The following is a 15,759-nucleotide window of genomic DNA, read 5'->3' as shown; positions in this document are numbered from 1 at the left end:
TATACAGTGTGCAGATACTATATACAGGCTATATGCATTATATACAGTGTGCAGATACTATATACAGGCTATATGCATTATATACAGTGTGCAGATACTATATACAGGGTATAGGCAGTGTGCAGATACTATATACAGGCTATATGCATTATATACAGTGTGCAGATACTATATACAGGATATATGCATTATATACAGTGTGAAGATACTATATACAGGATATATGCATTATATACAGTGTGCAGATACTATATACAGGATATATGCATTATATACAGTGTGCAGATACTATATACAGGATATATGCATTATATACAGTGTGCAGATACTATATACAGGCTATATGCATTATATACAGTGTGCAGTGTGCAGATACTATATACAGGCTATATGCATTATATACAGTGTGCAGATACTATATACAGGATATATGCATTATATACAGTGTGCAGATACTATATACAGGATATATGCATTATATACAGTGCGCAGATACTATATACAGGATATATGCATTATAGGCAGTGTGCAGATACTATATACAGGATATATGCATTATAGGCAGTGTGCAGATACTATATACAGGGTATAGGCAGTGTGCAGATACTATATACAGGATATATGCATTATATACAGTGTGAAGATACTATATACAGGATATATGCATTATATACAGTGTGCAGATACTATATACAGGCTATATGCATTATATACAGTGTGCAGATACTATATACAGGCTATATGCATTATATACAGTGTGCAGATACTATATACAGGATATATGCATTATATACAGTGTGCAGATACTATATACAGGATATATGCATTATATACAGTGTGCAGATACTATATACAGGATATATGCATTATATACAGTGTGCAGATACTATATACAGGATATATGCATTATATACAGTGTGCAGATACTATATACAGGATATATGCATTATATACAGTGTGCAGATACTATATACAGGATATATGCATTATATACAGTGTGCAGATACTATATACAGGCTATATGCATTATATACAGTGTGCAGATACTATATACAGGCTATATGCATTATATACAGTGTGCAGATACTATATACAGGCTATATGCATTATATACAGTGTGCAGATACTATATACAGGATATATGCATTATATACAGTGTGCAGATACTATATACAGGATATATGCATTATATACAGTGTGCAGATACTATATACAGGGTACGTGCATTATAGGCAGTGTGCAGATACTATATACAGGGTATAGGCAGTGTGCAGATACTATATACAGGATATATGCATTATATACAGTGTGAAGATACTATATACAGGATATATGCATTATATACAGTGTGCAGATACTATATACAGGCTATATGCATTATATACAGTGTGCAGATACTATATACAGGCTATATGCATTATATACAGTGTGCAGATACTATATACATGCTATATGCATTATATACAGTGTGCAGATACTATATACAGGCTATATGCATTATATACAGTGTGCAGATACTATATACAGGCTATATGCATTATATACAGTGTGCAGATACTATATACAGGCTATATGCATTATATACAGTGTGCAGATACTATATACAGGCTATATGCATTATATACAGTGTGCAGATACTATATACAGGGCACAGGCAGTGTGCAGATACTATATACAGGATATATGCATTATATACAGTGTGCAGATACTATATACAGGATATATGCATTATATACAGTGCGCAGATACTATATACAGGATATATGCATTATATACAGTGCACAGATACTATATACAGGCTATATGCATTATATACAGTGTGCAGATGCTATATACAGGCTATATGCGTTATATACAGTGTGCAGATACTATATACAGGCTATATGCATTATATACAGTGTGCAGATACTATATACAGGGTATAGGCAGTGTGCAGATACTATATACAGGCTATATGCATTATATACAGTGTGCAGATACTATATACAGGCTATATGCATTATATACAGTGTGCAGATACTATATACAGGCTATATGCATTATATACAGTGTGCAGATACTATATACATGCTATATGCATTATATACAGTGTGCAGATACTATATACAGGCTATATGCATTATATACAGTGTGCAGATACTATATACAGGCTATATGCATTATATACAGTGTGCAGATACTATATACAGGCTATATGCATTATATACAGTGTGCAGATACTATATACAGGCTATATGCATTATATACAGTGTGCAGATACTATATACAGGGCACAGGCAGTGTGCAGATACTATATACAGGATATATGCATTATATACAGTGTGCAGATACTATATACAGGATATATGCATTATATACAGTGCGCAGATACTATATACAGGATATATGCATTATATACAGTGCACAGATACTATATACAGGCTATATGCATTATATACAGTGTGCAGATGCTATATACAGGCTATATGCGTTATATACAGTGTGCAGATACTATATACAGGCTATATGCATTATATACAGTGTGCAGATACTATATACAGGGTATAGGCAGTGTGCAGATACTATATACAGGCTATATGCATTATATACAGTGTGCAGATACTATATACAGGGTACGTGCATTAGATACGGTGTGAAGCTACTATATACAAGGTATATGCATTATATACAGTGTATAGGTATTATATACAGTGTGTGGATATTATATACTGTGTGTACAGGGTATAGGTATTATATACAGAGCAGGTTATCTTCTCTCTTACCTGCCCTAGCTCAGCCTTTCTCCCAGCACGCTGCAGCACTTCACGACCGAGCTGTCGTAAAAAACCGGCTCCCATGTGAGCGCTGACAGCGAGTGGTGTCGTAAAGTGAGACACTCTCCAAGATGGCGACGTCCATATCTGCGTGTGAGTACCGGAGAGGGCGAGAATGTCATAGCCGGGAGAAGTGATGTGAGGGCGGCTGTGTGTGGCTGATGGGACGATGTCCCGGCTATAAGGTCTAAAAATGTAGTAATCTTCTGTGAAACACCTCGGACACCGCCGTCGCCATACCCTCCCGCCCCAGTGTACACAGGTCATGTTATGTCGTAATGTTGTTTCAGGCTATATATATATATATATATATATTTATATATATATATATATATATATTTTGTTAAGATGTTATTCAGCGGTTTCCTAGTTATGTCTGCTGGACGAATGGTTGGTACCCAGCTTTCCCAGACTCCTGAACGGCACATCTGCCTGATTGTGCAGCATTATGGCAACAGGCAATGTATCACTGTATAGATAAGTAGATCTGCCATTAAGGACTCCAGGAAAGCTGTGTCACACTTACAATCCTAAGAGAGCTGTAACCTTAGGGGTGCTGATTGACACCCAGCTTTCCCAAACTCAGATGTGACTAAGAAATTGTATGAATTGGGTTGGTGTGTTCTTTTTTGTCATAATGATAAAATAAAATGACTTTATAAACAGTGGTTCTATGTGACTGCCTGTTGTTCCCTGTTATCAGCCATTACAGGCTAATGTTCTTCAATGGGACTACTGACCGGAGTGCTGCTGAGCCGTAGCATGCTCTGATTGGCCCAGTCTCCATATTTACTGTGATCGGTAGAGAGGTATAAGCAGCTGCCAGATCCCCTTGGCGCTGCTTACCTCTTGGTGAACAAAGGGATCGGCATGTTGAAATCCAATTTACCCAATGCTTTTATTTTTTTCTGATGACAGGACTGGTGGTAGTAGATTGTCAGCGGATCCCGCTGAATCCAGTGTGTAATTCCAGGAGATTCCCCACGATCACTATTTTATTTAATTATTAGGTTTTCTTGTCAGTATTTTTATTGTTCTATGTTTCTCTTACAGACGTGTGGGGGCCACTATTCCGGATCCAGCGGGGGTGAGTAAAACGCGCATGTCAGTAAAAGTTGTAAAAACGTTTGCTGTCAATGAATATAAACATTCTTGTTTACATCCAGTTGCTGAAAAATGTACAGACCTGATACTCCTCACAGCTGAGGTTTTGCTACAATTGTATCCAGTCTAGTCATCTCTGTGAGCGAAATAGATCTGCAGCACAAATCTCTCTCCTGTCCTGATAGTTTGCTACAATGTGTAAGTAAAATGTATCAGTCTCGTGTTCAGGCTGTTTAGCTCACAGAGGATTGTCTAGACTGGATACAATTGTAGCAAACCATCAGGTGTAAGTAGTATTAGGCTGTGTTCACATCAGCGTTTGGTTTCCGTTGATGAGTTCCGTCAGACCTTTCTGTCGGAGGAACTCATCAATGGAAAGGCAATTGGAAACCATGTCTTCCGTTTGCATTACTATTGATTTCTATGGTAATGCTTCCGTTGCAAGTGGTTTTCGTTTGTCTCCGTTCCATAATTCCATATTTTTGTGTGTGAAGGAGGCCTGAAAAAGAACCTTTCACTAGTCCATACATGTGCAGCTGAGTGCAACATGTTATAGGCGCCAAATATAACGGCACCGATATCTCAAAATTGGAGGCTCGACAGGTAATTTAAAGTGCCCCAGGGTCTGTGCGGCAGTGCCTATAACATGGGGCACTCAGTTGCACATGTATGGGCTAGTGAAAGGTTCTCTTTAAAGGCTTTGCACACCTTAGAATTTTTTTATTTTTTTTCCCCCAAATAGAAATGTTTAATAGATTGTTTTGTGCAACTTTCTAACTACTTTTTATTAAAAATTATTTTTACTTTTTGAGATACAGCTGCTTTGTATTCTGTATACAGAGCAGCTGTATCTAGCGCTGAAACCTGTATCCGTCAGGCCTGCGGGACTGACTGGTTCAGTGACAGCGGGTCCTGCCTGTCTCTGACATAAAAAGTATTTAGAAAGTTGCACAAAACAAGCTATTTAAAAAAAACAAACGATTTCAAAGGTATACATAGTCTTTAAATATGGAATCGTGTAGTAGGCTGCACTATTCCATACAATGGGATCCCTCAAAAAATGTATACTGTGCAATATGTTTCTTAACATGGGAACCTATGGTGACAGATGCCACTTTATGACATAGCTATACGTTACAGGCATCCATTAATCGTATACGGCATGAGCTTTTCAATGGCTTTTTATGACATATATGTTAAAACAGATACCGTAATAGTCTATAGGTGGCGGATGCCTAGCAGTGGTATCATTCACCTATAGACTATTATGGGATCCGTTTAACGTATATATGTCATGAGAGTTCATGACTTATCCATTTAACATATACCATTATAGTCTAGGGTTGTCGGATAACACTTTTAGGCATCCGTCACAGCCTATGTTTAACGTATACATCGGGAGCTTTTGTGGCGTGTGTGTTAAACTTTAAGGGGTTTTCCCAAAATGATATCTATTACCTATCCACAGGTTAGGTGATAAATGTCTTATCGTTAGGGGTCTGACCACTAGGCCCCCCACCGATCCCAAGAACAGGCTTACCTTGTCATGCCTGTGCGCCCCATATGAATGGAGCGGTACTGCGCAATCTCGGCCACTGCTCCATTCACTTTCTAGGGGGCTGCCGCTCAGCTATACTCGCCTATCGATTATGGAGATACATTTTTAAATGTATATGTGTTTCTATATCTTGCTTTTTTCAACATCTCTGTTTGCAGTGAGTGAATGGAAATCTCTTCTCTGGGCCTTTGTATTGTTCAGGCTATGAATCCCCCTATGTGCTTTGTCATACAGTGTTTGTAGATTGCTGGACTGATCTCATGACATGGTAAATGTATTATATTTCAGCCTGTCCGCTACCAGCAGTGTCCTATCACAGAGCAGTATCCACACCACCGCTGCACTGGAGAGGCGTAACTGGGAGATGAAGAACCGAGCTGTCTACCCCCCTCAACTTCCTGATGAGTCTCGACGACCGGCGGTGAGTCAGTCTTTGTGCTATGCAAACTGGTAATCGGGTTAATTGTGGAATCTGTAGCATTAGGGGGAATTCACATGTGGCGGTTTTTCAGGGCGCGATAATTTACAGTACAATGAATTCACATGTAGCCGAAAGAATTAGCGCGGAATTCAGGGCATGCTGCGGACTTTAAAATCTGTAACATATCCGTTATTTTGCTGATTTCACCCCCTGTGAAGCATAGGGTGAAATCTGCTGCGAATCCGCCATGGGAGAAGTCCGCTCTGGTTATACCTTGTTATTCCCTTAGGAGGAGAAGCCCAGTTTTCCAACCCCTAAAAGACCATTACAGGTGGCTCAAATTATAAAAATGTAATACATTTACCTATTATCTACAGCTCCGTTCCAGCGCTGACGACCATATGGCTCCCCGCCGCCTCCTGCATAATGTGAGACAGAATTCTTAACTCCCCCTCAGGGTGGCATCTTACATTTACTGTCCTGCTTGTCCAGTCTGAAGTAGAGAGCTGGCAGCACATGAGATGTCTATCCATCGCAGGCCCAGCTGTTTCCATATCTCCCATTCACCATAATGCAGGGGGCTGCGCATGTGCGGCCATCTCTCTCTTGCAAGCAGTGGACATGAGACCCCTGTTCTTGGTATGACTATTTTAGTCGTGCTGATGATGCCCACCCCAATAAAAAAAAAAGGTCAGAGCTGGATTATTAAAACCTTACCATGTGTGTTTGAGTTTGACATGGAGCTCCGTCAGTCTCCCACCATATATACTGTACATTATACTACTTGGGGTACTCAACTATTTTTAGTGATGGTCCATTTACCTGGGTCTGCTGTCAGGTGAAGTTCGGAGCTGGGCACCAACAGTTAAGCTATATTCATGCGGGTCAGATTTGCCATAGGCAAGTCTGATCTCTGGATCGGCAGCAGAAATCCAAAGATTATCTGCCCCCACACAATGGCCCTTATAAAGATTGCCACACAGTGTCCCCAGTAGATAGTGCCATCTGTAGATAGTTGCCATGAAGTGCCCACTGTAGACAATGCCACGCAATGGCCCTTTTAGATAGTGCCATAGTGCCCCTTGTAGATAGTGCTACACACCCACTGTAGATGATACCACAGTGCCCGCCCCTGTAGAGAGTGCACTCCAAACAAATAAAACAAACCTGTACTTACCTAGCCCCATTTCTATGAAAAACGAAGCTACTCTGCCGGCCATCTCAGCCACGTTAGGCCGGCAGCCTATGAGACGCTGGGATGGGACACTTGCGTAGGCCGGCACGATGCAGTGACGTCATTGCGCCAGCCTACACAGGGATCATGTCTGTGTCTTTTAGGCTGCAGGCCTAACATGGCCTGGTGAATGGTGGAGCAGGGAGCTGATAACTTCCTGCTCCGCCATAGTATTCAATTGTATCAGCACCCTGAGGAACGCAGATACAATTGAGTGTAGCAGTCGCCTGGGGAACTGGGCCAAAACTCCAGGCTTCTGTCCCGAATGCCCAGAGCTAGCGATGCCAGTAGTCTGTCCGTGGTTCGGGCTGCGGTCTGCCAGTTGAGCACCCCTGCACTATACAGTACACAAATTGTACACAAGTTGAGGACCGCATACGGTAATATACCACCTCTCTGGGGTCACTGGATGTCCACCAGGCCCTTTACCTGTAGATGCACAATTCTTAGTGCAGTCTCTATTCTGAGGCACCAAAAAAAAGTGATATTTAATCCGACCTATCATCCAGTGCTGCTGCAAAAGATTTTTTTGGGTCAAAGTCAAAACCTAGAAATATAAGCAATGCAGTTATGACCATAATGAAGCCTGACACTGTGTGCGGGGGGTACAAGGGGCCAGAGTTGTCTTTGTATTTATTGCTCTATTTGTTAGCTGGAAGGAATTGGGAAATGCGCTGTCTGTAATCTTTTATAGATGATTTTATCCGGTTTGTGCTCTCCTCTAAAGCCAGATTGACAGATTCTAGTATTATTACTGGAGTCTCATCGATTCGCTGCCCACGTCAACAAAATAAAAGCTGATCTGTCCAATGCAGAAAGTTTGTTGGGGGTTTTGTTTAAAATTGGAACCAACTCCACTTGAACACAGTTATAGCTTTGGTAGATCGATCTGAAAAGTTGAGTAACTTTGTAAATACACTACATTACTTAACTTCTATTGATCCGCCTACGTAATAGCCCAGGGCTGCATTCACAATTCTGCAGACTACAGAGCTGAAATCCCCCATGAGTCTTTTTACGCCCATAATCTATACACCGCTTTCTCTCGTGATTTGCGTTCTGGGAAGTGTAGTATTTACACTAGGCCTTGTACAGCAAGCTGTCAGTTTTCCCACTGCATTGTATGGGGTGTGTCTGTCAACAAGATTGTTGACTGTTTCCAGTAGCAACCAGCAGAATTGCCAAGTCAGCTCTAAGGATCAGTATAAAATAAATAACGTAATGTTTTGACAAAATTACTCACTTTGTAGATTTTATCTAAATATAAAATGTAGAATATTGTTGGGAGGCGGGCATACACTTTAACATTTTGGCGCCTGCATCATATTGATGATGATTATATCTGATTACTCCGATCATCATGACTATTATACACTACCGTTCAAAAGTTTGGGGTCACCCAGACAATTTTGTGTTTTCCATGAAAACTCACACTTATATTTATCAAATGAGTTGCAAAATGACTAGAAAATATAGTCAAGACATTGACAAGGTTAGAAATAATGATTTTTATTTGAAATAATAATTTTCTCCTTCAGACTTTGCTTTCATCAAAGAATGCTCCATTTGCAGCAATTACAGCATTGCAGACCTTTGGCATTCTAGCTGTTAATTTGCTGAGGTAATCGGGAGAAATTTCACCCCATGCTTCCAGAAGCCCCTCCCACAAGTTGGATTGGCTTGATGGGCACTTCTTGCGTACCATACGGTCAAGCTGCTCCCACAACAGCTCTATGGGGTTGAGATCTGGTGACTGCGCTGGCCACTCCATTACAGATAGAATACCAGCTGCCTGCTTCTTCCCTAAATAGTTCTTGCATAATTTGGAGGTGTGCTTTGGGTCATTGTCCTGTTGTAGGATGAAATTGGCTCCAATCAAGCGCTGTCCACAGGGTATGGCATGGCGTTGCAAAATGGAGTGATAGTCTTCCTTATTCAAAATCCCTTTCACCTTGTTCAAATCTCCCACTTTACCAGCACCAAAGCAACCCCAGACCATCACATTACCTCCACCATGCTTGACAGATGGCGTCAGGCACTCTTCCAGCATCTTTTCAGTTGTTCTGCGTCTCACAAATGTTCTTCTGTGTGATCCAAACTCCTCAAACTTCCATTCGTCTGTCCATAACACTTTTTTCCAATCTTCCTCTGTCCAATGTCTGTGTGCTTTTGCCCATATTAATCTTTTCCTTTTACTAGCCAGTCTCAGATATGGCTTTTTGTTTGCCACTCTGCCCTGAAGGCCAGCATCCCGGAGTCGCCTCTTCACTGTAGATGTTGACACTGGCGTTTTGCGGGTACTATTTAATGAAGCTGCCAGTTGAGGATCTATGAGGCGTCTATTTCTCAAACTAGGGACTCTAATGTACTTGTCTTGTTGCTCAGTTGTGCAGCGGGGCCTTCCACTTCTCTTTCTACTCTGGTTAGAGCCTGTTTGTGCTGTCCTCTGAAGGGAGTAGTACACACCGTTGTAGGAAATCTTCAGTTTCTTGGCAATTTCTCGCATGGAATAGCCTTCATTTCTAAGAACAAGAATAGACTGTCGAGTTTCACATGAAAGCTCTCTTTTTCTAGCCATTTTGAGAGTTTAATCGAACCCACAAATGTAATGCTTCAGATTCTCAACTAGCTCAAAGGAAGGTCAGTTTTATAGCTCCTCTAAACAGCAAAACTGTTTACAGCGGTGCTAACATAATTGCACAAGGGTTTTCAAGTGTTTTCTAATCATCCATTAGCCTTCTAACACAGTTAGCAAACACAATGTACCATAAGAACACTGGAGTGATGGTTGCTGGAAATGGGCCTCTATACACCTATGTAGATATTGCATTAAAAACCAGACGTTTGAAGCTAGAATAGTCATTTAGCACATTAACAATGTATAGAGTGTATTTCTGATTAATATAATGTTATCTTCATTGAAAAAAACTGTGCTTTTCCTTCAAAAATAAGGAAATTTCTAAGTGACCCTAAACTTTTGAACGGTAGTGTACATGTAGATATTCCTTATAAGTTCTGATTTTCTCGGTCGTATCATAGCGTTAATAACGAAGGCCAGCCATGTCCAAAGAGTCTTATGATTCCTAACCTTAATACTGTTTGGGAACCCCTAAAAAAAAATTCACTTCCATGGATGCCCTACCTCATTCCAAACTTAATGAGGCATGGTGTAGGGTAAAGCCTGTTGACTACTTCACCTATACCCATGGAAATCATATATGAGCAGGCTGCGTTTGCCATACCTGCTGTAAAAGTGACAGCTCTTTCTGTTGCTTTCTTCTGGGGAACCCCTGACCAGATTCCAGGGAACCCCAAGGTTCTTGGTGATCCCTGTCATAGACATGGATGGATTGTGCTGCTACAAGTCCCCCGATCTGCAATTGTAGACATTATTCTCTTTTTAGTACCAGACTTAGGCCTGTGTTTGGTTCTTACATAATTTTCCATTTATTTCCATAGGAAATTCACCACTGTCGGCGACAGATCAAGTACAGCATGGACAAGATGTGGTATTTGGCCAAACTGGTAAGTAGGGTGTTTGAGGTAAAGGGTACGAGCTTGAGACCCAGTTGTGAGTTTGCTTGTGCCATATTAATCCTATTCATATACATGACCTGATGCAGAGCAGTATGAAAGTGAAGGTGCAAAATCCGAAAAAGAGAAGACCAAGTGATCCATATATCAAGTGCTTCATCTGTGGGAACGCAAAAGATCATTTCCTGTTTGATCTTTTAAATTTTTTTTTTTTTTCAAGGGCCACTAAACTTAAAATGGCTGATAATGGGGAACAATGGATAGTATTCAATTTCTCATTGAATAAGATAGACTTTGAGCATAGGGTCTATAAGCAGGTTATCCCTATCGCCACAATCAGACGGTGACTGTAACCAGATGAAAAATGCATTTTTTTTTTGGGGTCTATGGAGGGGCATACGCAGAATTCATAGGACCCAATCAGAATTGGCACAACCCCACGAAGGTGGGTGAAATGGATGAAGAGGAAAAAATGTGCTATACCAACTAAAACTGTATATTCTTTATTTCATTTTATATCTTTATTGGGAGTCAACGCACGCATTTTCTGATACAGAGCTCCAAATCCCTTGCTTTCTCTTCACACAAACATAGACTAAAATTTTACTGTTTTGGTTACATGCAGTCACCACTAGGTGGAGCTAACTGCATATGGACGTATACAGCTAGTATTGAACTTATTGGGAGCTGTATAAATCTGTATTCAGTGAGCTCCCCATAGTGGTGGCTGCAGTTACACATAACTTCATCCTGAAAGGAAGCAGTTTAATGCTGGGTCTCCTCTCTCACCATAGGGCCTATAGCAGTGGCATGCTCTGCCTCTATGGGAGGTACACCAATGGGTCTATGCCCAGCATTACAATCTGTAATTGGATAAAGTAGCAGTTATCGTAGTCAGAATAGGAAATGACTATACCATAAGTAGTGTTGCATATGGTGGATCTTTATGATGAATGACTGAAGTATAAAATCCCCATTCATAAAAACAAGTGTAAACCAACAGTCATGGGGCAATTGTGCACGATGGGCATAGTTTACCGTTTTACTACCCAATATATGTCTTGTGAGGTCTAGTAGGAGAGCTGTTAGTATGAAAAGGGGCCCGGTTTAAAAAAAACAAAACAAATGTTTTCTTTTCCAGTTCAAGACCCTCGTTTATTAGCGATGAGTAAAATGCACACGGTGTAATGCTTCATTTGTACTGTGGTGGCGCTGCAGGGGAACTGAGCATTTGCTGCCGGTTTCCCCAACACATTACAACTATTTGCTGGTGTTCCAGCAGCGGGACTTTCTATGATCAGCTTATTGTCAAGGGATCGCACAACATGTCACCGTGGCCTTGAATCACTCGGGTCCTGTGTTCAAATCCACCAAGAGCAACATATGCACGGAGCTTGTATGGTCTCCCTGTACCTGTGTGGGTCTCCTTCAGAAACTATGATGTCCTCCACCTCTCCAAAAACATACCGATAGGTTAGTTGTCTTCCTGTGGGCCTGAGAAAAAATTCGAGATTGTGAGCCCCATTGGGGACAGGGATCGAGGTGAATGGTACAGAATATGTTGGCAGTAATTTTTCTTTTTTTTGCATAACTCGGGGGCAGCTAAAACTTTTTGTAGACCGCGGCTCAACCTGGTGGGTAGGAGCATATGTGTCATTACTAGAGAGGAGGCCGTCTATGTAAATATCTGCATAATCGCTGCGCTCCGTGGCAGACGGCCTTGTCTGAGAAGTCTTTAAATAACATTTTGCAAATTGAATCCCCGCCGGTTCCTCGTGATTAATTTCCTAAATCCAGAACTTTGACTGTAACCACAAACAGACTTTTGTAAAATGAGTTTCTTGGTCATCAAAGTGAAATTGAACAAAGTTATTAATTCATCTAGATGATGGTTGGAGATATGTAAATGATTCCGTATTTTCATAGAACGGCTTTCATCCAGTCAGCTTCACAACCCTCAGGGGCCTGCTTAATAGCAGAATAATAACCCATCAGTCACATGGCCATGGAGGATTAACCCATTATTCCTACCTCTAGATCAAGGGGATGACTATAGACCAGGCGATTGCTCAGATGGAATTCAGTGACAAGAAAGGAGCAAAAGTAATTAAAGAGGTAAGACCAATTTTTTTTGGGAATAAAAAAAAAATACATCAGTTGTTAAATATCATCAGTTGTTAAATATCGCTATCGTCAGTCTCACGTTCTGTATAATTATTCTAGATCAATGTCTGACGTGGATCTTTGATCCGTTTTTGCTCTCTCTTACTGTGCTGTGGGCAGGCTCTTCCTGTTGAGGAGCTGCAGTGCTATGCTGTGTTCTCTAACCAATCAGCTGCCTCCCACTGCTGCTCCTCCCCCCTCCCCTCTCACACGGGCTGAGGCAGAGTGTCTGCAGCTTCATCCCCCTCCTCTCCTCTGTGTCTTCACTTACTAAAGACTATATTTTAGTGACTGGGGAGGTTTATAAACATTTACAGAGAGACTCCAGGGGAATTGGCTGCAGGAAAGAGAGGAAGATTTCACTTACCCCAAATAAGATATATTACAAAGTTTTATAAAGTCACATGTACTACTGATTTAATACATATAAAATGTAACGACCGGTACACGGGAATGTACCTGATGGTCTTTTTAGTCTTTGTTAGAGCGGAATCCACTTGGTAGAAAGAAGATATGAAGAATTAGGTTCATAATAAAGTTATTTTTCGTGATCTTGAACTTTTTGGATCCCCGCTTTAATTTTTCTTTAAAGGAACTCTCCAGGCAGAACTGATATACTGTGTTACGACTAGTGCAGGGCCTGAGTGGGCGGTGCATGACACAGGGATTCTCTTTGGTGTTCTTTGGATCTTTGTTGTGCACCGATCCCTGAGATCCTGCTAGAGACAAAACAGTATATATAAAGTTTTGCTTGGAGGTTGCTTTTCATTTGCGTCTATACGTGATGCCCCTAAAGGGTTAAACCATACCGCACCTGTGATGCTGATTGGAGGAGAGACGTTGACCGACATAACCACCTTTCCTCTGCACCGCCCAGATGTGCAACTCAGCCGGACAGCTGAAGCCCCTCACAGCACCGCAAGGAGATGTCCATATTTGTTCACCTGTTTATTGACGGGTATAATCTTGCAGAAGCATAGTCTGCCCACTAGGGGGTGCTGCAGCTTAAATAATTAAAAAATTATGTTCTCTTTGAATAGCTACAGGTTCGGCTATAGGTCTAGAGCAAACTTAAGGGAAGTAGTTGATGAGACGTCTTGTAATATACCGCATTAAATTGTGATTTTTGAATGACATTACCCAGAAAAAAAATGATCCCTTTTTTTTTATTTTTTACATTGTGTTTTAGGTCCTGTTAGAAGCTCAAGAAATGGCAGTAAGAAACCACAATGTGGAATATCAATCTAACCTTTACGTAGGTAAGGTTTTCATTGGAGTGACGCTTGATCCGTAGAAATTGAATGTATAACCTAGAAAATGACTAAAAGTGTTCAACCATTAAAAACATTAACATTTAAGAAGTGGCGGAGATTCCCGGCTTCTTGGCAGCGATAAACGAGTGACGATGTTATATAAGGATTTGGTCTGTGCTTTCCAACTGAATATAATGTACATACAGGGGCTTAACTGAACACCATGTTAGAGATGCACACTGAGCATTAATGTATACACCCCACCGCATTTGTATAAATTCACAAAGCAACAATGCAATCTTAAATATTTTATTAAATCTTTCATGATTTGATCACGTTTTATGTTCCCATCTGCCATCTCACCACTTTATTCACTAATATTAGGCCTGTATAAGATGAGACTCCTCTGCTGGCAACTTATCTACTAACAAACAAAAGGATCGGGCATATTGACATTCAACAGCCCGAACCTTCTCGCCATTGACCTCTGCCGTCATGTGAGAGTCGGGATACCAACATACACATTAGATGGTCGGATGGTTTCGCCAAAATCAGCAGGTTCAGTCGTCATCTATCTAATGTGTACGGCCAGATTGACAAATCAGTTGACGTTTTGACCTCCCCTACCGCCCCCCTAGTAGTTAGAATCGAGTCCGCCTTGGTGTGTAACCCACTCTTCGCCTCTTAGTCCCCCACTCTGCTCTCTACTCCCTCAGTAGTCACAACAGGCTTCACACACTCCCAGTAGTCCTACCATTACTAAGCCCACCCCCACCCAGTATATATTGTCTCTTTGCTGCAAAAGAGGGGGTCCTAAGGAGGGATGCCCTCCCCTGTTTGACGGCATATGGACAAGGGTTAACCAGGTAGGATTACATTGTTATGTTGTATACAAATTGCCATACGTATCCATACCTACCTTAGCGCTGATGGTTCTGCAGTATTGTGCAGCATCATTGGGTCCTGTAAACATGGTAGGAAGATGATGATGATGAAGATAACAGAGGGGGCTGATAATACATAATAGCTGAAATGATTGTCATTGTTCACACAAGCCTGTCTCTGTTCCTATTCAGCCGACTCCTTTTCCAATAAAGGCACTTACCTGAAACGGATTCGTATCCATGGCCGGGGCAACTTTGGAATTATGGATAAGGTACATTGTCATTATTTTGTCAAGTTGGTGGAGGGACTACCACCTCCAAAAGAAGAACCGATCACTGGATTCCAGCAAGCAAAGGACTACGTGCAGCAATTGCGAAACCGCACCATCATCCACAGCTTGTGAAGCAGCCGTTCCATACAGCACTGTGGACTTTATAGTGGGAGGGGGCCATATTTACACAGATCTGAAAATGCATATGTAAAAAATAAAATATTGTTTGCCTATTAAAGGATTTGAAATTGAAATGTAATGTTCTGCAATTGATACAATAATGTTTATATAGACTATTACCTATGGGTAATGCTTACCTGGTAGTCACTTTCTTCTGTGTTGGCTGCTTTATTAGGACATCGGGGACTGCAGTTTACCTGCACGGTCTAAAGCAATGCTACAGGCCCCGGGAGCCAATAATCGTCCAAACGACCGTTTTTATGAATGCTCGTTCCCGATTTATTGACCCTTGTAAACAGCAGGGATTAGCCAATAAACAAGCAAATACTCGTTCGTAAGCTGA

The 15,759-nt window shown here is 41.1% G+C and overlaps 2 protein-coding genes across 2 annotated transcripts in view; one reads left to right on the top strand and one right to left on the bottom strand.

Annotated features, from left to right (window-relative positions):
• GEMIN5 (gem nuclear organelle associated protein 5) overlaps positions 1-2,838 on the bottom strand; it is a 42,996-nt gene extending 40,158 nt beyond the window's left edge. Inside the window, exon 1 of the mRNA XM_075856104.1 lies at positions 2,763-2,838. The gene's annotated coding sequence lies outside the window, so the exon portion shown is untranslated. The remainder of the gene's footprint in view (positions 1-2,762) is intronic.
• Positions 2,831-15,490, top strand: MRPL22 (mitochondrial ribosomal protein L22). The gene is made up of 7 exons (XM_075856106.1): positions 2,831-2,906; positions 3,867-3,900; positions 5,764-5,896; positions 10,590-10,655; positions 12,702-12,779; positions 14,017-14,086; positions 15,157-15,490. Exons 1-7 carry the CDS (start codon positions 2,885-2,887, stop codon positions 15,366-15,368), a joined length of 615 nt encoding a protein of 204 aa, XP_075712221.1. The 5' UTR covers positions 2,831-2,884; the 3' UTR covers positions 15,369-15,490.
• The last annotated feature ends 269 nt before the right edge of the window (positions 15,491-15,759 follow it).

Source organism: Rhinoderma darwinii, chromosome 3 (genome assembly GCF_050947455.1).
Source record: "Rhinoderma darwinii isolate aRhiDar2 chromosome 3, aRhiDar2.hap1, whole genome shotgun sequence".
NCBI lineage: Eukaryota > Metazoa > Chordata > Amphibia > Anura > Rhinodermatidae > Rhinoderma > Rhinoderma darwinii.
The sequence above is the reverse complement of the archived record's forward strand: the minus strand, read 5'-3'. Positions and strand labels throughout refer to the sequence as shown.

Coding starts and splice junctions, on each gene's coding strand:
- MRPL22 (XM_075856106.1), top strand. CDS start 2,885: ATGGCGACGTCCATATCTGCGT. Junction 2,907..3,866: donor GGCGACGTCCATATCTGCGT/GTGAGTACCGGA, acceptor TTTCTCTTACAG/ACGTGTGGGGGCCACTATTC. Junction 3,901..5,763: donor CTATTCCGGATCCAGCGGGG/GTGAGTAAAACG, acceptor ATTATATTTCAG/CCTGTCCGCTACCAGCAGTG.